This window comes from Petromyzon marinus, chromosome 48, assembly GCF_048934315.1.
Source record: "Petromyzon marinus isolate PM22_M1 ecotype Great Lakes invasive population chromosome 48, UKy_Petmar_22M1.pri1.0, whole genome shotgun sequence".
In the NCBI taxonomy this organism is placed as follows: domain Eukaryota; kingdom Metazoa; phylum Chordata; class Hyperoartia; order Petromyzontiformes; family Petromyzontidae; genus Petromyzon; species Petromyzon marinus.
Window position 1 is genome coordinate 1,761,543 of NC_133714.1, and position 27,586 is coordinate 1,789,128.

General features: G+C 55.8%; 1 protein-coding gene across 3 annotated transcripts in view; it reads left to right on the forward strand.

Moving 5' to 3' along the window:
* LOC116952775 (filamin-C) overlaps positions 1-27,586 on the forward strand; it is a 90,820-nt gene that overhangs the window by 49,252 nt on the left and 13,982 nt on the right. For 2 of the 3 annotated variants that reach the window (XM_032972399.2, XM_032972401.2), the window contains 27 exons: positions 413-550; positions 1,153-1,279; positions 2,495-2,631; positions 4,044-4,237; positions 4,701-4,814; positions 5,667-5,810; positions 6,554-6,677; positions 7,913-8,073; positions 8,786-8,876; positions 9,932-10,107; positions 11,063-11,180; positions 12,720-12,982; positions 13,538-13,784; positions 14,364-14,536; positions 14,987-15,164; positions 15,592-15,762; positions 15,969-16,131; positions 17,407-17,567; positions 18,204-18,371; positions 18,886-19,009; positions 19,931-20,087; positions 21,318-21,507; positions 23,517-23,540; positions 24,675-24,922; positions 25,191-25,275; positions 25,743-25,883; positions 26,876-27,004. In XM_032972399.2, coding sequence (XP_032828290.1) covers positions 413-550; positions 1,153-1,279; positions 2,495-2,631; positions 4,044-4,237; positions 4,701-4,814; positions 5,667-5,810; positions 6,554-6,677; positions 7,913-8,073; positions 8,786-8,876; positions 9,932-10,107; positions 11,063-11,180; positions 12,720-12,982; positions 13,538-13,784; positions 14,364-14,536; positions 14,987-15,164; positions 15,592-15,762; positions 15,969-16,131; positions 17,407-17,567; positions 18,204-18,371; positions 18,886-19,009; positions 19,931-20,087; positions 21,318-21,507; positions 23,517-23,540; positions 24,675-24,922; positions 25,191-25,275; positions 25,743-25,883; positions 26,876-27,004 — 4,146 coding nt within the window. The remainder of the gene's footprint in view (positions 1-412; positions 551-1,152; positions 1,280-2,494; positions 2,632-4,043; positions 4,238-4,700; positions 4,815-5,666; positions 5,811-6,553; positions 6,678-7,912; positions 8,074-8,785; positions 8,877-9,931; positions 10,108-11,062; positions 11,181-12,719; positions 12,983-13,537; positions 13,785-14,363; positions 14,537-14,986; positions 15,165-15,591; positions 15,763-15,968; positions 16,132-17,406; positions 17,568-18,203; positions 18,372-18,885; positions 19,010-19,930; positions 20,088-21,317; positions 21,508-23,516; positions 23,541-24,674; positions 24,923-25,190; positions 25,276-25,742; positions 25,884-26,875; positions 27,005-27,586) is intronic. The other variant, XM_032972400.2, reaches the window with a different exon arrangement.

Consider the following 27,586-nt stretch of genomic DNA (forward strand, 5'->3'; position numbering starts at 1 on the left):
TGGTACTGGGTCACCTCGTGCTGCACAGGGGCAGCTGCCACCGGGGGGTCTCCTGCCACAGGGCAGCTTGAGATGTACTGCATGCGAAGCACGGTATCAATATTAAGTGGTGTGTTTGTATACGTTTGTATATACACCATATGTGCGTGCGTGTGTATATGTAGGTGAGTGTGTGTGTGTACTGTTGTGGTCAAAAGCCTCAAATGAGTACCTGGTGTGGTGTATAAACATCGTCACTGGGGAGACAAAGGCGGCCGGGCATGGTGTTGGCCACCCACCCCCTCGTGTGCCATGCCTGCCTTCATAGGTGCTGCTCGCTAACAAGCGCTTGCCCCGGCAGCCTGTCAAGGTAATACGTTGGGGGGGGGGGGGCTCTTTGCACTTGTGTGTGCGTGCGTCTGCGTTGGGGCAGCGTGCAACCCCCTAGCATGCAGAGCTGTTGGACGGGGCCTGCAGCCCAAGGGGGTCCGAGTGAAGGAGGTGGCGGAGTTCAAGGTTCATACGAAGGGGGCGGGCAGCGGCGACCTCAAGGTCACCATCAAGGGCCCCAGTGAGTGACAGCACGACACAAGGAGGTGGCGACACCGTTGGGAGGGGGGGGGGGCGCGTCATGACGCGGGGGGAGGAGGGGCGGGGTGGGGGGTGGCACGTAACGTGGGGGGGGCATCACGGGAGGCGGGGGAGGGGCCGTGTAATATTGCCAGAGGCTACAACCCAGAGGGAAGTAAAGGTAGCTGCATCTGCGGCATTCCAGCTCTCTTTCGATGGTGGTGGCGATGAAATTGACAAAGGGGAGCGGTGGTGTAGCGGTTAGCACGCCGCGCTACGAACCCGGCGACCGGACTTCCGTTCCCGCTCTCACGGCCAACACCGGTGATGATTATTTGAATTGGCCTCTGCCTGGGTTGTTGACTCGGCCTCAAATGAGTACCTGGTGCGGTGTGCAGAGACAAAGGCGGCCCGGCATGGTGCTGGCCAGCAACCCCCTTTGTACATGCTCGCGAACAGCGCTTGCACTAAAAAGTCTGCGAAGGCTATACAGGGGGGTCATGATTGTCCCGATGACATTGACAGTACTGATGGCGAGAATGATGCGGCGGTGGTGACGTTGGTGACGAGGGGGGCCGCGGCGGCGGCATGTGTTTGCAACAGAGGGGGGAGAGGAGGTGGTGAAGCAGAAGGACCTTGGCGACGGCGTGTTCAGCTTTGAGTACTACCCGACGACCGTCGGCAAGTACACCATTACCGTCACCTGGGGCAACCAGAGCATCCCACGCAGGTGAGGCCCGAGTGCCACGGGGTGCCCCACGCGCAAGGTTGGGGCTTTCCCGCCGCATCTCTGTCACGAACTACCCGCCCCCCCCCCCCCAATATTGGAGGTTTTTTTGGGGTTAGATCAGGTAAATATAAATGTGTCGTTAAACCCGCCACCTAACGCCCGACACAGCCAATTCGTGAGGTTCGTCATGTAAACCAGACCTGCCTATTTACAATTCGAGAACCGTGACGTTTCGCCGGTAATTACAACCAGCCCCGTCAGGCGATGGCTCCACCTTTCCGGCGGTCGCGTGCCGAGACCCGCGTCGCGAGCCGCGATCCGTCCTGCCGACGATGGAGCCCGCGACCAGCTCGCCCGGAATGCGTCGCACGTCCGGGAAGCCGAGCGGGCGTCGGGCCTGGACGGCGCTTGGTCGGGCGACCGCCGTCAGCGTTCTTGAGCAGGTTTCACAGGCTGCCCGCTGCCGCTGCTACCGCGCGGCTGCCAGAGGGGGGAGTGCGGCAAAAGTCCATAGTTGTACTGTACTTCTGTGCTCCCGCGTTTGCACCAACCCGCGCTGACCAGCGTGGCAAAGTATGGTCAAACGAACCCCGTGACCCACACTGCGTGGGGGAGGGACCTCATTCCAGCAGTGGGTTGACAATCGAGCTGTGCATGCTCATTATAATCCTGTAACACAGTCCAAGCCCTTCGTTAGACTACCGGAAGGGAGCTTGGACGTGTTCAGGGACCACTCACCGAGTGGTTTTCATACTTTTTTTTATGTGCTTACTAATTTTTTTATTTCGGGCACTGATACAGAAGGTGAAAAAATTATATTGTGCCGAGTTACGAGAGAACAGCGTTGAGAGCGTGGCAGCAGTGAGCATAATGGAAAAACTAGTGAAACGAGGAGCCAGCGATGACGAGAGGCCATATTTGATCAGTGCGAGTAGAATCGGCATTCAGGCAGACAACTCACACTGACCTCATTTACATCAACAGAGTTGGAATCGCTTGGTGGAAAGTTCACATACCGGAACGTTGACATGCCGGACTATCAAAAAAGGTTTTACTTGCTGGCTGGCTGGCTGGCAGGACGTCATGTCCGTCAGGAGGGAGGCAGGAAGGGATGGTCACGTCCAAAAGGACGTGCGTGCTTTCTCGTCTATACAGAAAAGCAAAACGAAAAATGGCTTGCGCGCGTGCGTGTTTGTCGGTGTTCCGTCGTCGCAGCCCGTTCGAGGTGATGGTGGGCAACCCGGCGGGACCGCAGAAGGTCCGTGCGTGGGGGCCGGGCCTGGAGACAGGAGTCGTTGGCAAAGCGGCCAACTTTGTGGTGGAGGCCGTGGGCGGTGACGTCGGCACCCTCGGTGGGTTTGTGTTTTTTCGGCTGCCGCTAAGCCTAAACAAACAAACAAAAGGTGGCATGAAGTTTGGTCTTGCACATAATTTGGCTGCATTCCAACTCCGATTTAAAAAAATATATATAGTGTTTAACTGTCATGCATAGTAGGGGAGGTGGAAAAGTGCTGCCCCCTGCCTGCTGTGTGGACCAGAGGTCACTTTAAGGGATTTCAGCAGTAGTTCTTTGATACCCGCTTCCTCGGGCCGTGCACTGCTCTGAAGTCGCACAGAATTGATTCGTCACCGCTTGACCTTACGCCGATTGTGCAATCTGAATCAAATTTAAAAAACATTTTTACTGGTAGGAACGAAGTTGTAAACTGAGTGTACCAGCCTGCAATATATTAATGCGTCCGTCCGTCCGTCCCCTTTCAATACTTTAACGAAGTGAAATCTCGTGCTGTTGGGTGTAAAATCAGCAATAGACAGCGCAGAGACTTGATATGTCTTATTGCACCCAACATTTGGAAGTCACATTATCTCATTTAAATTTTATGTAACAATGTCAAAAAATTGCGCAAAATTCCAATGTTCCTACCAGCCCACCCTGCAAGGACCTGTTAGAAAAATATGAATTTAAAAAATTGCTCTATGTATAATTGGGTTGGACCGTGACCTTCCACAACGGCTTGTAACGAGCCAAACACCGGGCGGTCGCTTGCCATCCAGATATATAAACATAGACATAACTTCAACTGAGAGGACGGATATAAATTGAGCAATCATTGGAAAGATGTTATTAACCAAGTAAAATTTAACTGTTCATAGTTGTTCCATCTTATTTACCGGGTATTAGTCTATTTCACCGAGTTAATTGCATCCTTAGCGTTTAGCAGTGCAGCTTTAGATGTCATCATCTATCTTGACAACAATCATGTTGTCCTTTTACTCTCAGCGTCTCTGCTGTACCTGCAGTTTACACACCCCTCGCACCATTCACCCCCCCACCCTCCCCCCCTCTCTGACATATTTAACTGCCCTAACCCTGGTCTCTCTCCCACTTCAGTAAAAAAAAAAATCCTTGCTGTGGTTATCACACCTGGTGATGGTTGCTTGTGTTGCAATCGAAACGTCGTGATTTATTTATTTCTATTATATTATATATTTATTTATTATTATTTTTCCCACCTACGTGACTTTACCGAAAGAACCAAAGAGTATTAAATCGAGCAGTCACGTACACACACCCCCTTAATTTGATTGGCCGATATCAGCAAGATCGGCGATTCCGTCGCAGTCCACTTCCATTGCACCGCAGCGCGCACTTCACCCGACGCCAACGGCATCGGCGGGAGCTCCCCCCCCCCTCCCCGTTCCACGACGTCACAAACTCTCCGGCGCTAACAAAACCGGGCGGTTGGCGTCACCGCGGCGTCAGGGTTCTCCATCGAGGGCCCGTCCCAGGCGCGGATCGAGTGTGATGACCGCGGCGACGGCTCGTGCGACGTCCGCTACTGGCCCACGGAGCCCGGCGCGTACGCCGTGCACGTGCTGTGCGACGACGAGGACATCCTGGAGAGCCCCTTCATGGCCGAGATCCAGGCCGCACAGCCCGAGCACCACCCCGAGCTGGTGCGTGCGAGCGCGCGTGCGTGTGAGCGCGCGTACGTGTGTGTGTCTGGGAGCGTGCGTGCGTACGTGTGTGTGTGAGCGTGTGCGCGTGTGCGCGTGTGCGCGTGTGCGTGCTACTTGGGAGCAGTTAGAGCTGTGTGCTACAAACCCGGTGATGCAAGTTCGATTCACACTCACGGCCAACACCAGTGGCGATTATTTGAAGGACAACAAACTAAACACAAAAATCATTTTTAAAGAAATGAGTTTGTCTAGATGATTTAAAGGTGCATAGCTCCAGTGGCTTAATAATATCGGAAGGAAGAGCGTTCTGAAAGCGCGCGATGCGGTGGCCGTCTTTGTTCGACGACGAGCCAAAGCCGCCGCCGCGAGGGCAACCGGAGTTCGCGTGGTGTGATGGTTTATGTGCTGCAGGCGTCAGCGTCGCCATCTTACCTCTGCCTCCGCGCCCCCCCGGTTCCAGGTGAAAGCGTTTGGGCCGGGACTGGAGCCCGACGGAAACATGATCAACAAGCAGAGCAACTTCACCGTGGACGCCAAGACCGGGGGACCAGGCGCTCTGAAGATCTACGCCCAGGTGACGTCTCCTGACCCACATTGCCCCACGGGTGGCGCTGGGTCGGGCGGAGCGCGGCGCTCGTGTTTTGAAGGCGCCGCGTCGCGCCGCATTCCGTTACGGGCGTCTCTTGACTCGCCGTGGCGGGCTGCGCTGAAGAGTCGTAAGCGGAGACCGTTGATTTTGATCCAAGGTCACGAGGTCATGACGGTGAGGTGCCACCGATGCCGCCACAGCTCTTGAGTGCTTCGTCCTGCTGTAGCTCACGCAGCTCTCGCAAAGTCGACTCTCAACCTCCAAGAACCATAATAACGATTGTTTTGGCATTAGATCGCGTATATATAAATGTCATTCACTCGCCGCTACCCGACACAGCCAATAAGTAAGGTTTTTCACGTAAACAAAACGTGCCAATTAGTTACTGCTTCAGCACACCTGTGTGTTGGAGAGTAAACCCACAGCATTTACAATTTTAGTTCGACGTTTCGCTGGTGATTACAACCAGCTTCATCAGCCAATTTCCCCAGAATTCTGGAAAATCGCCTGATGAAGCTAGTCGGCCGGTGGTGGGTTAACAACACATTTATATTCACGCAACCTAGTATTGGTCACGTGTTAAACTCCAAGAACCACTCTCATAGTCTCATCGCCATCTCCACACCTGGCCTTCACGTTTTCCGCTTGATGGTCATCCTCCAGGCGCCACGGTAACGTCCGTCTCCATAGCTCGCCACCTGCTGTCGACGTTCAAATGTAAATACCGCGATGGCTTTGAAACTTCGGTCACGCGCGCGTAATGTGCGTGCGCGCGCGAGACTGACCGATTTGCGGGACCGCCCTGGTGTTCTCCCTCCCCCCACGCTTCTGTCGCAGGACGCGGAGGGACTGCCGATCGAGGTCCAGTCGAAGGACAACCACGACGGAACTTTCTCATGCAGCTACATGCCCCGGCGGTCCATCAAGCACACGCTCATCCCGACCTGGGCTGACGTCAGCGTGCCGCTCAGCCCCTTCAGGGTTCGCCTTCCACTGCCTCCCACTGCAGCCAGGGGCCGGACTAATCCACAGGCTGATGAGGCCTGACCGAGACCCTCGTGTTTTCATCGTCCCTCCTTTTAGGGCCTCCATTGCGTGTTAAAGTAACGACTGAATTCTGATTCAGAATCTTTACTTAGACTGGGGGAGAATTCCGATGAGCTATGAAGATCTTTTTCACAGATGTCCAGTAAGGGCGGGTCAGCCAGTTACAAAGACAGACAGTATGAAAAGAAAAAAAACTGATAGGAGTGCAAAAGGGAGAAAAGATAAACAAGTCGCGAAAAAATAAATAGATACGGACAAATTGCATATTACAATGACATCATTCGTGACTATCCCACAGCCAAAAGCGACAAGAAATGATTTTGTTTGCTTGAAGAAATAAGTTAAGATTATATATTTAATTATTTACCTTGAGTTAAATAAATAATTTTGCAGAAGTTAAAATATCTTACAAAAATAAATAGATATGTTAGACGACTTTGTAATATTTTTTTGCAAAATGTAACACATACATAGGCCCTTCCCTCCTGTTAGCCTTAGGCCCGGAACGATGGCAGTGACAGAGAGAGAGTTACCGGAGTGAATCCATGAGCGGAGGGAGCATCGATCAACCACGATGATGGATTCCATCAAGCAGCGGGGAGCCGGGCAGTGGGCAACGATATGGGGAGCGAGGGCCTCAATAACCTGGTGATGTGCGCCCACCCACGGCCCCCCAGGTGAATGTGGGCGAGGGCAGCCACCCACAGAAGGTCAAGGTGTACGGCCCAGGCGTGGAGAAAACCGGCGTGAAGGCCAACCAGCCCACCTACTTCACCGTGGACTGCAGCCAAGCAGGCCAAGGTAAATTTATAAACGTGCGTTGAAGATTCTTGAGATTACGTGGCTGCTTTAAGTGTCCACACGATGAGCCACTTTGTCCGAGCTGTCATTTGTGGCGAGGTCGCTTCTGAGAAATAAGCTAATAGCTCAGTCGGGCTTTACCATATTCTTTGGGTCTTTCGGTAAAGTCACGTAGATAGGTTCGAAGAAAATAACAAAAAACTACGACGTTTCGATCGCATTGGCACAAGCGGTCGTCATCAGGATGACGACCGCTTGTGCCATTGCGATTGATCTTTGAACCTATCTACATGACTTTACCGAAAGACCCAAAGAATATTTTAAGAAATAGTTGAGTTTTATTTGTATGTACTTTGAAGCGATTCGTTTACTTTCCTACACTTTGCACTCCTGTGGTGTTTTTGTATTGTTTGCTGTTGGAAGGTCCTGACCCCGTGCCCCTCCTGGACATCTGTGAAAAAGAGCTTTATAGCTCATCAGATTCCTCCGGTATAAATAAATGCTCTGATTCAGAAATTATTGATAATAAAAATGTAGGGGGTGCAGCCCTGCAAGTACCTGCTAATGCCACTGCTGGCGCAAGGGGCCTCTGCTCCAGAGGGCCCTAGGCCCGGTACCTCTCGTGGGTGTTTTGGGCTGCTCTTCCTTGCCGGCGAGACTTCTCAGAAGAGTACTCAGTATTGTCCCCACCAACATGCCACCTGCAGATTGACTAACCGCGGTGTTACCCATCAGTATAGTTGAGTGGATAGGGGTAGCGTGTGGAGAAAATTTAAAGGAATCCTACCCCGTTGTTTCGATGTGCTTTGATGAGGCCAAACTTAAAACCGGACAAAAACTTTTTTGTTTACCAGCTAAGGCCCCATGGAGCTATAAAGTAATTTTTCAGAAGCGACCTGGCGATCACAAATGATAGCGCAACGAAGTGGCTCATCGCGCGGAAATTGATAGCAGCCATATAATCTAAACGCGTGACGTCGATGCAAAATGTGGAGGGAAAAAACCAGAGGACCCAGAGAAAATTCCACACGACCGCGGGGAGAAAGAAACACGCAAACTCCGAATATACATCAGGCTTCAGGGCCGAGATCAAAACAACGACCTCCTTGTATACCAGGCGAGGCAGTTGACATCTTGCCACCGTGGCGCCCAAAACAAAATGGGCACCCATTGGGGGGGGGGAGCAGGGGGGGGGGCGAAAGTGACGTGAAGTCTGTTGTGGCCAATCGTTGCAGGCGACGTGAGCATCGGGATCAAGTGCGCCCCTGGGGTGGTGGGGGCGGCTGAGGCCGACATTCACTTCGACATCATCAAGAACGACAACGACACCTTCACCGTCAAGTATTCCCCGCCTGGCGCCGGCCGCTACACCATCATGGTGCTGTTTGCCGACCAGGTAAGCGCTGTTGTAGAGGTCTTATCTTGTTTTCATAGAGGGCCTTAGATGCTCACGGCGCTCCAGAGCGTAGTTTAAAAGCGGTAACAGGAATAGAGTGATTTTAACGGCAAGAGTGTGCAAGTGCCCGAGGAATGAGTGACCGTAACAGAGGACATGTGGGGGTCACGAAAGTGCTACGGGAGAGGTGTGAGGGGAGGGAAGAGGAAGGGAATGGCAAAGGCGTAGCCCTGCAATCGCTTGCTGAAGCCACTGTTGAAGGAAGGGAGCTCCGTTTGAGGGAGCTCTCGAGAGCCCCTACCGCTAGAGTGTATTTGGCCTACTCTTCCACGCTTACCAGACGTCTTGAATAGGTACGAGTACCCATACCTTACCCCGCTGCACGCGACCTGCCGACCGGCTACCTGTGGTTGTACCTGCACCTAACCCATTTGATCCTGATGGGCGTGGGTAGAAGCGTGAGGATTTAAGAAACTTGCCCCGTTGGTTGAGCTGCCACGCTGGGGGGTGGAACCGTCGACCTCTGGATTTGTAGGTCCAGCGTGCGAAAAATTTATAATAAAACAATGCGAAGGCACGTGCGGCGTGTGATTCGAGCGGCGTGTGATGGTGGACTGTGAGCCGCTGCGTTGGTTGGGGTTTTTGACGCGACGACGGTCCTCGGGAGTCGGCCGTGACTTCTCAACCCTTGTCGCGCGTCCGTCGGCCACAGGAAATCCCCGTGAGTCCATTCCGGATCCGCGTGGATCCGTCCCACGACGCCAGCAAGGTCAAGGCGGAGGGCCCGGGCCTCAGCAAGTCTGGTGAGGAATGAGGCGTGCTTGTGCTGATAAAAAAATATATATATGTTTGAATCGTTTTTTTTTACTCGCAATTTATTTCAAAATTCACGACAGAGGTTGTGCCCCCTTATTTGGCGACCGTGTTTCGTGCGGGCAACCGACGCAACCACTACAAACGCGGGGGCGTGGGGGGGTGGGGTCCGTGCGAGTTCGGAGAGGCCCCTCGCTAAACTATGATGGATGAATCGCAGAGAGTAGAAGAAAACTACATTGTATTTATTTAACAGCCTCAGCATGGGCAGGGGCAGCGCAGTGGTAACGATCGCATCTCATGGCAATAATTTCCTGGGTTCGATCCCCAACTCGAGCACCTTTCTGCGTGGAGTTTGTATGTTCTGTACCCCTGTTCTGCACGGAGGTAAACATCACCACAAGAGAGACAGAGACGGCCGGACATGCTGCTGGCCACCCACCCCCTCGTGTGCCGTACTGGCCTTCATAGGTGCTCCCTGACAGCACTGGCTCCAACAGTCTGTTAAAGGCTATATGGAGAAACCTTTTTCATTGTGCTTGGTTTACACTGCGTGGGACCAGAGTTGAGGTTTGAATTTACGGAGTTGTTACTTGGTGGCGGATATGCTCACGTTGCCAACTTGGCTGCATTGGGGAAAAATATAACCGGCCGATACGACGCGTCGATTGAGCAGTAACCCATGAGCGAGCTGGAGTTGTCGGCCACGCCCTTGAGGGCGCCCTTGAAAGACGGTGTGTTACGTGAAGCTCCTTGTGAGCAACCGTGGCAAGTTGTGGGCGAGTTGGACGAATGGCCGAGTGAGTGAAGTGCTATGTTGTGGGCGGGTGTGCGTCTCGGCACATGGGCGAGTGGGCGAGTGGGGGAACGGGCGAGTGGGCGAGTGGGTGGGTGAGTGCTGTGTTGTGGGCACGCGAGCGAGCCCCGTCTCCCTCACCGTCCTTGTAGGGCGTGTACACCATGGTGGAGATGACAAGAGTTCTTCAAACCGCCTGTTAAGACTACACGGTGGGGTTGGGGGATCTTTGCGTGCGTGCGGGAGTAGGCGTGGAGACCGGCAAGCCCACTCACTTCACGGTGCACACCAAGGGTGCCGGGAAGGCCCCGCTGGACGTCCAGTTTTCGGGCCTGCCCGGCATCGCAGAGGAGGCCGTGTCGGACCTGCAGATCATCGACAACCACGACTACTCGCACACCGTGCGCTACACGCCCATCCAGCAGGCGAGGAACCACCCCCCCCCACCCCCCCGCGTCGTTTTTTGGAGCCACGGCTGACCCCCGGCTAATGCCGCGGAGGTGCCGGCCATGGTGTACGGTGGATGGTTCCAGATGCACGTTTTGGCCGGCGCCGTTGTCCAAATTCACCAAGATTTGAAATGTTACGCGATTCGGGAGAACGCCTTCGCGATCTCTCCTTTAGTATGGCTCCTGTAGATGCAGGGCGACAACCACAATTCCACAAATTCAAGGCAGTCAAGCCAGACAAGTGCGTCAGGAGCCAGCGGCGTGTAATCGCCGCTGACGTGTCCTCGGTATTTGTGGATCGGGCATCGCGTCGTCACACGTTGTACGGTCTTGTTCCGGATGACCACAGTCGCACACTGCCAGAGAGTTTTTATGTTTCCATTCGTGCATTTGGCTATCCACATCTGCTGCAATGGTTTGTGCAGTTTAGGGGGGAGGGGGGGGGCATGAGCTTCGTGGAAGATCAAACCCTAGGGAGGTCTTCTGTTTTGGGTCTTTAATAAGAGAGAGCTTCGCGATAGCCTTGCGCTACGTGAACGGCGCCAAACGACAACAAATTAACGGCTGGTTTGAGTTGATCGCACGCGCGTGGTGCGCCGGGGGCCCTTTAACGGAATCACTGGAACGCCCCCTTAATTTTACACGGGTATCAAAAACTCGGCCATTATCGCGCTCCGTTGGAGCGCAGCAACTCCCCGAAATCGCCCGCGGAACAAAAGTCCGCACCGGGTAGCGATCGCCATTGTCTCCCTTTCACCCCCAAGAGACAATGTTACTCGGGTTTTAATTCAACCCTTTGAGATCCAGCGGGACAGGGAGGGCAACCGCGTTGGTTCCGAGTCTTCGCGTCGAATGAGAGAGGCCTCGCGAGAGGTCGGGCTTCGTGGCTGCCGTGCGCTAACGGCGAGCGGTGCGGCGCGCTCCTCCCCAGGGAAACATGTCCGTCGGGGTCACGTACGGCGGAGACCACATCCCGAGGAGCCCCTTCCCCGTGGCCGTGGCTCCGCCGCTGGACCTCAGCAAGATCAAGATCGAAGGGCTGGACAACAGTAAGGGGAAACGTGCCTTCATTTATATATTTTTTTATTGATGTATTTTCGAACAAAGGGGTGAAAGCTCTCGCGCGTTAGCTTCGTCCGTCCGTCTGTCCGTAATGAGGCATCCACGATAACTCTCGTGAAGGTGATCAGAGATTAATTAAACTCGAGGTCAAAGTTGCGTTTCCTCCCACGTGAAGCCAAACACGCTGGGTGTGTGTGTGTGAATGTGCAGGTCACCCCCACCCTCCCCCGTGCGTGCCGTGCCGGCCATTATGCTTTTTGCCCTCCGCCCCCTTAAAAAAAGTTCTTGGGACTGTGCGGTCGGAACCCTCGTAGCAGCACGACACTTCGTGTAAGAGAATGACCCACGGAAGCGGATATCACGGAGCTGCCTCCGGAGATACCGTCAAGCGAACTCTGGTGCAACGACAGCAGAGGCCAGCCCTCTCCCACCCACGCTGCCGCCATGAGAGCGACGATCATTGCCACGACAGTCAAACTGATGTTTTAATTCTCGGAGGTGGAATTTCGCGCAGGGCCAAATCTTCTGCAAAGTTTTGTTGTTGCGTTTTTTTGCGCATTCATCGAGCGACAACCTCGGCATACAGACGTACGTGAGCCACACTCTTTGGTTCTATTCGGTAAAGTCACGTCGGTAAAAAATAAAGCAACAAAAATCACGACGTTTCGGCCACAACACAAGCGGCCTTCATCAGGTGAAGGGATCAGGCTGTCTCGAGGACAGGGAGGGCTTTCACCTATCTGTTAGAGCTTTTAACAGACAACGAAACGTCGTGATTTTGTTTTATTTTTTACCTACGTGACTTTACCGAATAGAACCAAAGAGTATGGATCCTTGCAGTCACGAAAGCTTTAAATCTAGAATTGATAACCTCTACGGGGAGGGCTTTCACCTATCTGTTAGAGCTTTTAAAAGACAACGGGACAAGAAGTCACAGCTCATTGAGACGCTGACCTTCCTCAAAAAGCTTAAAGGTCACGGTCTGAGCGTGGCTGTGTTCCACTCCAGCGCTGTCCTCGAGACAGCCTGGTCCCTTCACCTGATGAAGGCCGCTTGTGTTGTGGCCGAAACGTCGTGATTTTTGTTGTTTTATTTTTTACCTACGTGACTTTACCGAATAGAACCAAAGAGTATGGATCCTTGCAGTCACGAAAGCTTTAAATCTAGAATACGTGAGCTACACGTATGTCTGTAGGAAGCACAACAAAACTAAACACAAATTAGCGTGTCAATCTAGATGACGATTTAAAAGTGCATATCCCGCAGTGGCTTCCTGATGTCGGAAGGAAGAGCGTTCCAGACGGCTGCAGAAGCGCACCTGAAAGCGCCGCGCGATGCGGTGAACCACCGTCTTTGTTCCACGGCAAGCCAAAAGCCGCTGCTGCTGCTGCTGCTGCTGCGAGGAGATGACCGGAGTTGGCGTGACGATGGTTTAATGTTCCTTGACGAGGTCAGCACGGTGGGGTAGGGGGAGTGGTGGATTCTTTGTCTTTTTTGTTGTTTGCCGCGTGCGTGGCGCCCCTCAGAAATGGAGGTGAACAAGGACCAGGAGCTGCGCATAAACGCGCGGGGAGCGGGCGGTCAGGGCAAGCTGGAGGTGAAGGTGGCCTCTCCGCTGCGCAAGGCCGTGCCCTGCAAAGTGGAGCCCGGCCTCAACAACGAGAGCTTCGTGGCCAAGTTCATCCCGCGCGAGGAGGGGCCGCACCGCGTCGACCTCGTCTACGACGGGCACCCCGTGCCGGGCAGCCCCTTCACCATGGAAGCCCTGCTGCCGGCCAACCCAGACAGGGTACCAAATGACAGATTCATATGACAAACCACGAGCCGAGATCTGGCATTTGAGGGATTTCCGGCGGCTCTGAAAGTGTGGGTACGCCAAATACTTCACTCCGACCGTCGCTATGCCACAACGGCCTCCGTTCCCACGGGGACCCGCCGGTTGCCCCTCGGGGCTGCCACACACTGCCCGTTTTCTCTCTCCCCGTGCACCGCGCTCAACCACTGCCACACCGCGGGTCAGAAAGCTGCTCTCTCTCTCTCCGCTCCTTTCCTCGCACGGCTCCACCGTGGAAATTGCTGGCCCCCAATACAAAAAAAAATATCTCACGCAGACCTCGTTGAATTTCTAGAAGCTTACCGACCCAGAACCATTTGCAGCTTTCGACGGCGCCGTCTGTCGTTGGCCGCTCGGAATTTCTGGCCTTGGGAGTCCGTACGTTCGGCAAAAACTGCGAAGCACGAACCGCTCGTCCCTTCGGACGCTCGCCGACTGACAACAGCGCTCCCCGTGTCACCGGTCGTTGCCTCCCCCCCCGCCTGGCCCCCCGGTGCCGCCCCTCGCCAGGTGAAAGCTAGCGGCCCGGGCCTGAAGTCGGGGGAGGTGGGCAAACCCGCTCCCTTCACCATCGACACCAAGGGCGCCGGCATGGGCGGCCTGGGCCTCACGGTCGAGGGTCCCTGCGAGGCGCAGCTCGAGTGCAGGGACAACGGCGATGGCACCTGCTCCGCCTCGTACCTGCCCACGATGCCCGGGGAGTACCTCGTCAACATCCTCTTCGCCGACAAACACATCCCCGGCTCGCCCTTCAAAGGTACCGCAGCCGCTCGCCCGCCCGCCGGGCCGGGATGGACTGCGCGTGTCGCGGGGATCGGCGGCGACGCGCCGGACCGGCGCTTGCGTCCGAGGGATGGGTGCGCTGCGCGAAGGGGTGCGAGCCGAATCGGTGTAAACGGGAGCGAGCGGTGGCCGGCGCGTGGCAAGGTTTTTTTTGGGTCGGGGAGCCGCCGCCGGCGCGGACACCCCGGGCGCGCGTCTGTCTGTCATGGAGGAAGGCGCCGCCGCAGCGTTGCGCGCGGTCGTAGTTCTCGTGGCATTCCTCCCGATGGGGTGATCCCGCGGCTGATTTTTCTTTTTCAAATTGGTTTCGTGACGCCGACACACGTCGGGGGCTCCGCCTCTCTTTCGAACGGTGTAATGGGATCGTTACCGCCCACGGCATTGAGCGGGCGGGGCGGCCGCACGGGCTCGAACCGGGAAACCTCCGTAACTAACGAGCGGCAACCGGGGCCACCGCGTCGCAGCTCCACGCGCACTACCGCCCGGCTGTGCCGACGACTAAACCGGAGGACGTTGTCGCCCTCCCCCCCGCCCCTTGTTGCGCGGCCGACAGCTTTGGTGAAGCCGAGCGTGGACGCCAGCAAGGTGCGCGCGTCGGGGCCCGGCCTCGAGCGGGGCCTCGTGGGGCAGACGGCCGCCTTCCAGGTGGACTGCTCGGAGGCCGGACCGGCTGAGCTGGAGGTCACGGTGACCCCGGAGAAGGCTGGCCCCGCACTCGCGGTGCAGGTCAGGCGGCGGTAGAGCTCACAACACGCCTGAGAACGCGATTGGAATGTAATTGAGAAAAAAAAGCAATGCGTGTGTGCGCGCGCGTGTGTGTGTGTGTGCGTGTGTGTGTGTGCGTGCGTTTGATTCCCGCTCACGGCCAACACTGGTGACGATTATCCAAACTGGTCCTGGGCCTCTCCTAGGTCGACTTATCCGCAAAATGATTACCTGTGTGCGGTGTTGAAACACCGCCACGAGAGGGAGACAAAGGCTGCCGGGCCTGGTGCAGGCCACCCACCCTCCTCATGCGCCGTCTCAGACTTAATTTGGTGCTGCGACTCGCCGACGGCACTTGCCCCAACGGTCTCTGAGAGGCTACACGGGGGACCTTTGTCTTCGCGTGTGAAAGAAACAAAACACGTAACAAAATGACAAGCGCCGTCCGCGTGGCGCACTCCCCTCCGCCAGGTGAAGGAGACGGAGGACGACAAGTACGACGTGAGCTTCGTGCCGCTGCGCGCCGGCCCGCACACCGTGCAGCTCACGTACGGCGGGCAGCCCGTGCCCAAGTTCCCGGCGCGCATCCCCGTCGAGGTCGCCGTGGACACCAGCGGCGTCCGAGCCTTCGGCCCGGGCCTCGAAAAAGGTAGCGTGAAGGGAATTGGCAAATTAAACTCGGACGGGCCCCTCCCCCCCGCCAACCCTTCCTGCCCCCCCCCGTGCGTCTCGCATCGAGCGACGTAACGACGCGCCCCCGAAGCACCGATATCTTTGACAGGTGTACTGGTCGCAGAGAACTGTAGCGACATGACCGCACTCAACGATGCCTGGCGCCAAACTGTGCCGTACGCCCTCCCGCTTGGCCTTCTACTTCCGATTCCGTTCCCATGACGTGCACGTACGTCATCGGACGTCATCTGACGTCATCGGACGTCATCGTGCATCATCTTACGTCATCGGAATGGAATCGGAAGCAAAGCTAAACGGGAAAGGGTTGACACGTTACCACACTGGCTTAGTGCCACGGACGTCCCGCTCACCCCGCTCCCCCGTGCCCGTGCGCCTTCGCCCAGTGCTGCGGGAGACGGTGGCCGACTTCACGGTGGACGCCCGCTCGGTGGCACCGAGCGGCGGGGAGCACGTGACGGCGCGGGTGGCGGCACCCAGCGGCGCCCACAGCGACGCGCGCGTCACCGACAAGAGGGACGGCACTTACGCCGTGGAGTACACGCCCTTCGAGGATGGTGAGGGAGGCGGGCCTCGCCCGCGCGCCAACAACGTACCGCTCACCCACCCACGCGCCCGTTCATCCACAACATAGCACTCGCTCACTCCTCACCCACGTGCCCACCGACTCACTTGACTACTCGCCCACAACACAGCGCTCCCCCACTCGCCCATTCGCCCACAACGCAACGCTCGCTTACCACCCTTTCCGCTTCCCCTGCAGGTGCGCACACCGTCGAGGTTATGTACGACGGCGTGCCGATTCCCAAGAGCCCCTTCCACGTTCCCGTGTCCGAGGGCTGTGACCCGTCGCGCGTCAAGGTTTATGGACCTGGCGTGGAGGGAGGCCTCACGCACAAGGCCAACAAGTTCACCATCGAGACCAGGTTCCTGGCGGCTGCTGCCCGAGCACGCAGGCTTCTTCATCGAGCACCCTTCCAACACGAACCATCACCACCGGGTCATTACGGGGTCACCACGGGGTCACCACGGGGTCACCACGGGGTAACCACGGGGTCACCACGGGGTCACCACGGGGTAACCACGGGGTAACCACGGGGTCACCACGGGGTCACCATGGGGTAACCACGGGGTCACCACGGGGTCACCATGGGGTAACCACGGGGTCACCACGGGGTCACCACGGGGTCACCATGGGGTAACCACGGGGCTGATCGCAGCTCCTGCCGTTGACGCCACCACACCTCGCCACGACCTCACAGTTCTTTTCTGCAAAAGTGACGGCTCTCCCGCCGCGATCTGCTCTCAGGGTCTCACCATCGCCGCCGTCGTCTGTCTTTAGGTCTTCCGCCTCCATCACGGACCTCTGGGTGCCACTCCAATGCCCGTCTCGGTCACCCGCCCCCCCCTCCCACCCTGCTCACGTGTCCCGCCCATCACGGCTTCCTCTTTTTCCCGATGACAGCTGCACTGCCTTCTTGCCGCATTCTACTCTGAACCTCCAAACTACGGGATCCTATGTTGCAATGACACTTGAAATCTCTTCCATTACCCCCCGGGGCTTAACTTTAAAACATGCTTACCTTGCCGTTGGTCGTTACCACGAATCCGTTCTATTCTCCCTGCAACCCTTAAGCTCGACTCCTGCCCCGAATTACAACGCTCTAGCTCGTGTATTTCTCTAACGACAGCAATCCGTGCCGTCTGAAAAAAGCTGACGTGTCTTGCATCGCTCGGCTGCCCCGGCGACGGTATGTATCTTCGCGGTTGTAAGGCAGCGAGTTGCTGCGACAGGCCCAGTTGTATCAACATCATCATCAGCAATGAACGATCCACTGCTGAATGAAGGCGTCTCAAGCCGCCGGCATCCCCCGCAGTCCCACGATGCAACCGTTGAGCACCTTGAGTCACGTGCGCTGATTTGTATGTGCGTGTGTGTATGTTGAACTTCTTTCGCACCGTACGTAGCCAACCGTGCTAATTATTAAACTATCTCCGTGGTCTAACGTCCTTCATCGTAAGCCATCACCAACTTTTCTTGTGAGGTTGCCCTGCTTGACATGAGTTGCCGAAGAAATTAAGCGCTCCCCCCGAAAGACACAAACACCCCTTTCCTCCGCGGCTCATATTTTACCAAAATGTATTACTGTGAAGCCAACGTCCTCCGGCAACGTGTGAACCATGGCTCTCTGCCCGCTCAGGGGAGCTGGCACGGGGGGACTCGGCCTGGCCATCGAGGGCCCCTCGGAGGCCAAGATGAGCTGCAAGGACAACAAGGACGGCAGCTGCCTCGTGGAGTACGTCCCCTACACGCCTGGGGAGTACGACATCAACGTCACCTATGGAGGACTGCCCGTGCCAGGTACGGTGGACGGCCCCCTCGATAGCGGCCTCAGGAAAGCGGACCACTGAGTACGAGAGGACCCGGCGCACGATTGGGATACACGTCACAGGCTCGGGCCCCGTGACGTGTATGCTGGACGCTGGCCGTGCGGTGGCTCGTTTGCCGCTTGTTGAACAGGTCGATGGCGGTTCGAACCCCGTCGGCGGCCCCGGTTGAGAGAACACATTGCGACACGGCCCCCTACTGTGGAGTGCCTTCAGACTACTTGAAACGAAGCCCCCACTAAGTTATTTAATTTGACTTAACGTATATTGTGATGTGTAAAGCAAGGGATGGGTAACAGACGGGCCTGTAAATTGATTTCATCCGCCCCGATATTTGTCGCTGATTTCATCAGCTGATTTCATCAGCGACAAATATCTGAACCGGGCCTTGGCCTCCCGTAGAGCGACTCTCGCGTGCGTAAACATCACCACTCGGGAAACAACGGTGGCCGGATGTGGTGCCGGCCGGCCGGCCAATTGGCCGGCCACCTACCCCCCCTCGTGTGCCGCTACCAGCCACAACAGGTGCTCGCTAACAGCGCCTGTCCTCGACAGTCTGTTGTAGGCTATTACGGGGGGTGTTTGTCTTTGCGTGCGCGCGCTTTGCCAGGCTCGCCGTTCTGCGTGCCGGTGTGCGACGTGGTCGACCCCAGCAAGGTGAAGGTGTCGGGTCCCGGCATCGGGCCAGGGGTCCGGGCCAACATGCCACAGACGGTCACGGTGAACACCAGCAAGGCCGGCGTGGCGCCGCTGGAGGTCAAGGTTCAGGGCCCTCGAGGTTCGTGCCCCCCCCCCCTTGCCCCCCACACACAGACAGCTTCGTCCCCCATGCGTCATAGGTAATTGGTTTGCGTCATTCCTGCAGCCACTGGAGACGCTACTTTTCACCGCAATACATCTTCCCACCGCTAATGTATAACAATAATAATATGGGAGAACTGTATCTCGGCAACCCTAATTTATAACGAGCCTCACGGAAACTTTTCTTAACCAGTCTCTCATTCTGGTCTAAGTGCGGGCCAGGCAACATCTCACACCCACATCTCTTTACAAGGGAGACCTATTACAGGTTGACCTATTACAGGTTGACCTATTACAGGTTGACCTATTACAGGTTGCCTGCGACCTCCGCAGGTTTCCCTATCAGATTACAAGCAGGGGTAGGCAACCTACGACCCGCAGCTTTAACCGATGGGGGGCCCCCATGGTCCACACGAGGCCTACCCGCCCCTAGGCTGCACACGGCTCACGGCCGGTGCTGCTGCTGCTTTGCCTCCCACCACCTCCCCAAGGCATCGTGGAGCCCGTGGAGAAGGTGAACAACGGTGACGGGATGCACACCGTGACGTACACACCCACCCAGGAGGGGCCCTACACGCTGGCCGTGCGCTACGGCGGGGTGGAGGTGCCACGCAGGTACGTCCTGCCCTTGCCCTGCCCTTGCCCAACCCTGCCCTTGCCCAGCCCTTGCCCTGCCCTGCCCAGCCCTGCCCTTGCCCAGCCCTTGCCCTGCCCTGCCCAGCCCTTACCCTGCCCTTGCCCTGCCCTTGCCCTGCCCTTGCCCTGCCCTTGCCTTGCCCTGCCCTGCCCTTGCCCTGCCCTTGCCCTGCCCTGTCCAGCCCTTGCCCTGCCCAGCCCTTGCCCTGCCCTGCCCTGCCCAGCCCTTGCCCTGCCCTTGCCCTGCCCTGCCCTTGCGCAGCCCTTGCCCTGCCCTGCCCTTGCCCTGCCCTGCCCTTGCCCTGCCCAGCCCTTGCCTCTGCCCTGTATTTGGCTGCCTATAAATTTCAACGTGATAAGCCACTTCGTTTAGCTATCATTCGTGATAGCCAGGTCACTCAGTTGGCCTTACCAATAATTGTTTATAGTTTTTAGCTCTACCCTGTGCCTGCCCTACCCTGTCCCTGCCCTGTCCCTGCCCTGCCCCTGCACTCTCCCGGAACGTGCCCGATATTCGTCCGATTTGCTGTCGTTGGAGAAGCCACGTCTGCCCTGCTTGATGTGTGTGTCCCGTTCGCGGTTGGCGCAATGTGCTACGAATCTGGCGACCCCGCGTCTCGATCCCTGCCTACGGCTAACGTGAGCGAGGCGTGCGGTCATCTCGACCGGTCCAGGTTGACTCGGCCTCAAGCAAGAACCCTTTGTGCGAGTGTGTAAACATCAGCGCCGGGGAGACAAAGGTGGCCGGGCGTGGACCTGTTCACACCGCCGTGCCTTTCTTTACAGGCGCTCGTTAAGAGCACTTGACCCAGCAGCCTGTTAAAAGATACACAGGAGGATCTTCGTCTTTGCTGCTGTGTGTGTGCACGTGTATTTGTGCGCATTATCTGCAACCTGCAGCCCATTCAAAGTGAAAGTGCTGAAAACGCACGATGCCAGCAAGGTGAAGGCGAGCGGCCCGGGCCTCAACTCGGCCGGGGTTCCTGCCAGCCTGCCCGTGGAGTTTACCATCGACGCCCGGGATGCGGGGGAGGGACTGCTGACCGTGCAGATAATGGTACGGTCCGACCGGACGGCGCGCTCTCGTGCGGTGACGTACGTTGGCGGCGCGGCTGCTCTGCTCACGTTCGACGCAGGCGTAGGCCTCTCTTGAGGTGTGCGCATGAACCCAATGGGTCGGTGGTGTTAGCGGGGTGGGGAAACCTCCTGTCCTGTTTGCCTCCCCGTTCCTCTTCGTAGCCTTTTGGGTTCCCCTCCGGCCCCATGGGCCCCGGGTGTAGTTGCACTCCTTCCTATTTTGGACAACTTCACGGCACCTCTTCAGCGTCCACTCGCTGAGTGTAACGGCGTTACCTCGTTGTTCACGGACTCGGCTAGCCGCGATTGTGCCTATCCGCGAATCGCATCTTGAACTCTCTACGCGACTGCTGGATCGAGGGAGAGGTACAGAAAGAAAGTGAGATAAAGTGATGAGAGAGAATGTGATTCGATAAAGGAGAAAATGCGCAGAATCATAATTTAAGGTAAGTTAATATCTAAACTATTATTTAATACTTAAATATGTATTTGTAATTATTTTGTTTATTATAGTTTAACATGTAACCTATTCTCATATCTTAATAATATTAGGATATGAGAATAGGTTTTCCACTTTTTTCTAGCAAAAAAACAGGTGTTAAGATGTTACTCTGATAGTGCATTGTCTTTGTGCTGTACGCATTTTGGCGTCCTCAGGTCTAACACCTTTTGAGACGAGGCTCAAAAGAAAGCTGTCTCTGGTGTGGACCAATCAGTTTCAAAGACAATGCTTATACTATCAGTGTTTTTTGTTTGCATTCTGGCCACAAGTATTGTGGTTAATGCAGACTTGATTCCTTGTAAAAGGTTTCAGTTTGGTGTTTTAACATCTTCACACCTGTTTTGTTGCCAGAAAAAAGGGGGAAACCTTTTCTCATATTTTGGTACTGGCAAAGGAGGAGGTCCCATGATGAAATGTTACGATAATTTTCACGCATTTAATAGCTTATTTACGTATTTATTGAAAGGTAATTTATCACTTAAGGTTTTCGAAGGCCAGTATCCTCAGCGAAATTTGCTATTCACGAGCATCTCCAGAACGCGTATACCTCGCGGATACTGTACCACGGTTCATACCTGGGGCAGTATTTACCGGGGGCGGCCGTGTGCCTTGTTGCTCGAACCCGAAACAACCGCGAACGCTCGGCCTTCATCGCCCCCCCCGCCACCCCGAGAAGGAAGTCGCGAGCGGCGTCTCATTCGCGAGCAGGACCCGGAGGGGCACCCGCGCAAGGCGAACATCCGCGACAACGGCGACGGCACGTACACCGTGTCCTACATCCCGGACCTGATCGGCCGCTACACCATCACCATCAAGTACGGCGGCGACGAGATCCCCTACTCGCCGTACCGCATCCGCGCCGTCCCCTCCGGAGACGCCAGCAAGTGTCTCGTCACGGGTAGGGTCCCCCCCCCCCCGCCGCACGCGCACGGCGACGCGGAAAGCGATCGGCAGGGCGGCGATCGCTCCGGTTTGTTTTTTTGCCGCCTGGAAAAGTCAAGGAAATCCACCTTTTTAGGCGCGGAGTTCGTTGGGGAAGCCGTCGGTGCGGCACGATGGTCGGCGCACGCTAGGCTTGCAACCCGGAGGTCGCCGGTTCAATTCCATCCCCCCAACTCCGTGCGGCAGTTGAAACGATGGTGCCAGGCCACTTAAATCCAAACGCCGCTTCTCCCCGCCGGGCAGTAGAAATGGGTCCACCACGAGTGGTCGATCGACAGGTCGCATGTGGTGGGGTTAGAGTGTGGGGAATTTCCCACCTCTTCTAAGTCGCCTGACCATCGTTTGGAAAGCAGGCCAAATTCCCTCGAGAGGGGCTCTCCTAGAGGTCCCCCTGGTGGAGGGTTACTTCTGCCAGCGGAGGTGTGAGTAGAGCAATTTTTGCAATTTAGTATTCAATCTTGGTAACGCTTCAGTCACTGTCGTGCAATTTTATCCGAGTTTCTTACCATCACCATCAAGTGGCGAGTGGGAGGCTGAGGGGTTCGTGGGAGCATGGGAGGCCTTGAAGAATTAAATTTTGCAATGCGAAATTCTGGCCCACTCGAGTCCTGCCTAGAGATGGTACAGCCATCTCATTGTCCTGCTGCCACATAAAATAATCTGGTCACAGTTTTGACCCGCTTTGAGTTATCGGACTGCGACAACGAGGCTGTAGCGCGTACTACACGCAAGTATGGTGATGTCACGTGATAAGCAGTGCATTACGGGAGGACCGATCATTTTTGTTCATAATTGTGCCTTTTGTTGTCTGGAACTGTGAAACGCACGGACGTGAAATACGACAGGTGTGAGACACTGGAAGTTATTGAACACAGATTTATGATGTTGCTATTGTTGATGTCTCAAAAGTCAAAGGGTAAGTAAGATTAATTTCTTAACAAATCGGCTGAGAAGTATTGCTCAGTGGTGGCCCTCAGGGGTCAGGGGTCAGAGAATTGAGCCGGCACCGGCTCACTGGAAACCTCGGTTCGAATCCTCTTGGCCGATTGTAATTAAACCGGGTTCTCAAGTGTGGTAAAGTAATGACTGCACAAAAATAAATTCCCCGTACAATATATATAAAAAAATCTATTTTGCTAAATTCCAGCTTTGAGAATTTAAATATCTGTTGGATTTCCATGCGCCAAACATTTATTTTAAGCAGGGCTTGTGGGAAAGTGCAGTGCCCCTTAGTGTATTGATATATGTCACTTGAAGGAATCTCAGAAGCGGTTCTGTGACGTCTCCTTCCACGGGGACGTTCTTTAAGGCAGGGCTGTGCATTGCTCTGCAAAAGTTCCTTATATGACATTTCACCGTCTCGTGAACACACGACCGCGATAGCGCGATATGCAAAAAACAAGTGAGAAAAAAAAGGATACATTTGTGCCGACTCAAAATTGTGGCCGTGGTGGTGCTGTTGAAGTGCCCGCGCTGGCGTACGGAGAAGGACGCAGCCAGACAAAAAAAAAACTGTCGTCACGGCCTCGACCGCGTTCAGCTCGTGCACACGCGCACGCGTGCGTGGTGACAGCGCACGCGCGATTTTTGAACAGCTGCTGTTGTGGCCTGAACACCGCGAGTGGTTTGCCGGCGCTTTTTAATGGCGGTGATCTTGTCAGTGCCTTCACGTCACCACACCCCCCCCCGCCGGCAAGACCGCAGCAGCATGGCCGTCTTGTACACGTCACCAGTTCGCGAGCAAAGTTAAATCGATGCATACTCTCTTCGTTTTGTTTTACCGATTAATGGATTCGTTAAGATGCTCTCTCCCTCCCTCGCTCTCTCACTCACCGTAAGCTCACAGCGCACACAAACCCACAGAGCGGCTGGACACGTTGTTCTGACCGACTTTCACGAGTGTCAATTTGTCACATCACTCCCCCCCTGGTCTCTCTCTCTCTCTCTGCCCCCCAATCACTTCAGTGTCAATCGGAGGTCACGGCTTAGGTAAGCATCTGCACCCTCGCTACGTGCCCCCACACCACCCCCCACACCCCCCACCCCCGCTCCCCCCCCCCCAATGTCCCCTGCATGCTTGCCTCCCTCCGTGCTAATCCGACACCGTCCCTAACCCCCGCCTGCTAACCCGGCTTCTCCTGTGGGTGCTGCAACGCGATCATTGTGGTGCATGGCGATTGGCTTGGGTGGTGCCGATGAATTTGAGTGTTGCTTGTGGGTCGGTCGATATATCATTTATATATGTGATTATTGATAAGTTTCTGCTGGTACTGTCGGGAATGCTGGATTATTTTGAGATCGTTTTGTTGTTTACCGTAATAAACCCGTTTGTAGGATTAAAAGGAATATAGGGTATAATAATATCAGATTATTATGGATTGGCCTACCGTGAGTTCTAGGAGTTAGTGCCTCCCAAGCCAGCCTAGCAGTGTACGGGTAAATATTGACAAGTTAAGCCAAGTGCACGTACAACGTTAGTTACAAGTTGCCTATGCTGTGACCGAATTGATCGGAATGTGGCCGATTCTCGTCAGATCTCAGAAAGCTGAGCAGGATCGAGCCCCCGATAGCAGGTGCTGTGTAAGGCTGCTGCCACGGGGTCACGCCGTCAGCACAATCGATAGGTGTAACGTACAATGCTCCAATCTCGACCGCGCCTACCGGCGTGGTGAAGTATGGCCAAATCACCCCCACGGCGTACACGATGTGGGGAATCCCTCATCGTGGCAGACGGCGCCTTTATCGCCGCAGTGAATAAGAGTCACCGCGCTTCTTGAATGGGGCGAGGTTATTTCCGAGAACTTGGGGGACGGAGACGGCGCGAGGGAATTCCAAAGGGGAGCAGTGCGAGGGAAGAAGCTGCAAAGGAAGAAGTGTGGCAAGTGTGGTGGTGGTGATGGTGGTGGTGGTTGGACGTGGGTAGCGAGAGTCCTCGACACGGGCGGAGGAATCAACGGGCGAAACTCACGCGAACAGTAACCGTGGTCGTCACGATAGACGAGCGATGGGGAGGTGCCCGCCAGCGAGCGAGCGAGCGAGCGACACGCGGACGGCAACCGCGAATGAATCTCGCTTCGCATTTCCCCCCACCCCGCCCACAACCTCCGGCGCCGGTTGTGAAAGGCGGCGGGCTGGGCCCGGCGATTCAGATCGGCGAGCAGACGGTGATCACGGTCAACGCCAAGGATGCCGGCAAAGGCAAGGTGACGTGCCGCGTGTGCACGCCCGACGGCGCCGAGCTGGACGTGGACGTGGTGGAGAACCCCGACGGGACCTTCGACATCTACTTCACGGCCCAGGAGCCCGGTCCCTACATCATCGCCATCCGCTTCGGGGGAGAGCTCATCCCCAACAGCCCCTTCCGCGTCATGGTGCGCACACACGCTTTCCCGACGTGCGCACGCTCGCTCGCTCATGCGCACACTCGCGGAGGACGGGGTCGTGCGCGTGCCCACCGCGTCGATTTTGGTTGGTGCCAGCGGTGTTTCTTGAGAGAGAGCGCCAGTTGTTTTTCACGACAGCGCCGGCTAACGTTGGCTCCCGCTGACGCGTGCCGTCGCGAGTTGCCACGGACGCCGCTGCCCCGGCGTCGCGCATTAACCTTTGTCCTTCCGAACGGGGCCCGCGGGCCACCCCTAGGCGACGGAGGACGCCATCGGGCGGGAGCCGCTGCGGCCGTTCAGCCTCGTCATCCCGTTCGCCGTGCGCAAAGGGGAGATCACAGGCAAGGGTGGCAGCGGCGGCACACCAACACGGATCGCGCTCGCCGTGGACTCGTGCGTCACGACGGCCGGCCTCGCGCTCGCCACTCTAACGCTCCGCCCCCCCGCCCCTGCTGTGAAAAAAAAAGCTTCATAGCTCATGGGATTTCTCCAGGGATAAAGATTCCGATCCCGATTCTGAACATCGTTCTGCCCTCTCCCATCCCCTATTAGCACGTACCCTGCCATGTGATCAAAAACGCCGAGCCGAAGAACCCCGCCGCACCTCGCTCCGATTCCGATTCGCTCGCGTTGCGATCACTGTCGCTGAACGGACACGGACACTCACCCGACGTGGACACTGACCGCACGCTCACCACTCACCAGATCGCTCCCCACTCACCGCTAACACAGCCAGGCCGCGGACGCGACCAAGCAGAGCTTTTGCAACCCTCTTAACGGGGGGTCGCGTGCGTTCATCGATGTGCAGGCGAGGTCCACATGCCGTCGGGTCGCAAGGCCAAGCCGGAGATAACGGACAACCAGGACGGCACGGTGACGGTGAAGTTTTCTCCCGTGGAGAAGGGCCTCCACGAGATGGACATCAAGTACGACGGCAACCACATCCCAGGTAACGAGCGGTCACTTGTGAAGGTGCCACCGTGGCTAGGAGATGTTAACTTCCTCGCCTGGTGTACAGGAGGTCAAGGGTTCGATCCCAACCCTGACGTCTGTATATTTGGAGTTTGCGTGTCTCTTTCCGTGGTCACGTGGATTTTTCTCGGGGTCCTCCGGTTTTTTCCTCGACATTTGGAATGAACGGTCACGCGTTTAGACTATTTGTCTGCCATCATTTTCCACATGATAGTTCATTGGGACTTACCTGGTTAAATAAAACAATGTTTTAGAAAATAGTTTTAGTCAACCGTAGACTGGAATTTGTAAATATAATCACAATTTCCTGCTCAAATAAGCAATGAGGCGTTGCTCATCTCCCATTTACAGGATTTAGCCAGTGGTTGGGATTCCATATTCCTGTGATGGAGGGGGGGGGGGGGTAGGTCTGTTTATAAGACAACCGAGGTTGATTTCAGCACAAAGTGGCGCTCGTTTTATCGACCCGAGAGGGATGATGGGCCGGCCGAGTCGACCTCCGGCCAGGATTTCAATTGGCTGCCTTCCGATTGCAATCCGCTCGCTCTGCCGATGTGCCACCTGGCCCGGTTTTGTCAACGGGCCTGTAAATATTTATTTATTATTTGGTATCGGCGCTTGCCCCTCTCAGCCAATAAGGCTACGCTAAATTAAAACTTTTTAAAATTTAACCAGGTAAAGCCCACTGAGCTATACGGCTCTTTTTCAGAAGCGGCCTGGCCACAAATGATAGCTCAACGAAGTGGCTTATCATGGAGTACCCGAAGAAAAATCCACGCGACCGCGGGAAGAACACGCAAACAGCAGGTGTCAGGGTCGGTATCGAACCCACGACCACCTGTAGACCAGGCGAGGTAGTTAACATCTCGCCACTGCTGCTGGCGGTGGTGGTGGCGGTGGTGGCGGAGTGGGGGGGGAACGTCGTCTCTTGCAGCGCGAGGCCCCAATCCCGCCGCTGTTTCCACACAGGGAGCCCGCTGCAGTTCTTCGTGGACGCCATCGACAGCGGCCACGTGTCGGCGTTCGGACCGGGCCTCAGCCACGGCACGGTGAACAAGCCAGCCTCGTTCACCATCCACACCAAGGACGCCGGCGAAGGTAGTGGCCACACGCCCGCGCGCCGCGCGCCACCGCAGCCGGCACAGCCGAGATCGGGCGAGGGCCGCTGCAGAGATAGCGGACCGTGACGATGGCTGGCAGGCGAGGCCAGGACGATGGAAGGGGAAAGTGAATGGGGGTTGTATCCGACTGACGGCAATACTAGTCGAAGTAATAATAATACAGCAGCAAGTTGCGTGAGGTAAAGTTAACGGGGCAGCAGTTTAAACAGTGGGTTTTTTTTTACATTCTCCATTATATTTGAAAATTTGGTGAATTTTTATTTTCTGCGTAGCGCACCTCTTTTTTTATATAGATCCGCCCTCTACACCGGGGCGTCTCAGAACGCTTCACGCAACTTCCACCGCATCTCATCTCAACACATTTGAAAGGGACAACCCCCCCTGGTGGCAGCTGTTGTTACAACGTGGCCTGCTGGATTCAAAACCGCCGACCTCTGCGACGAGCCACGTTCTGTTTAAACACGTAGGCCTTTCCACAAGAGGTTTTTTTCTGGGTTAGGTCACGTAAATATAAATGTGTCGTTAAACCCGCTACCACCTGACACAGCAATTAGTAACT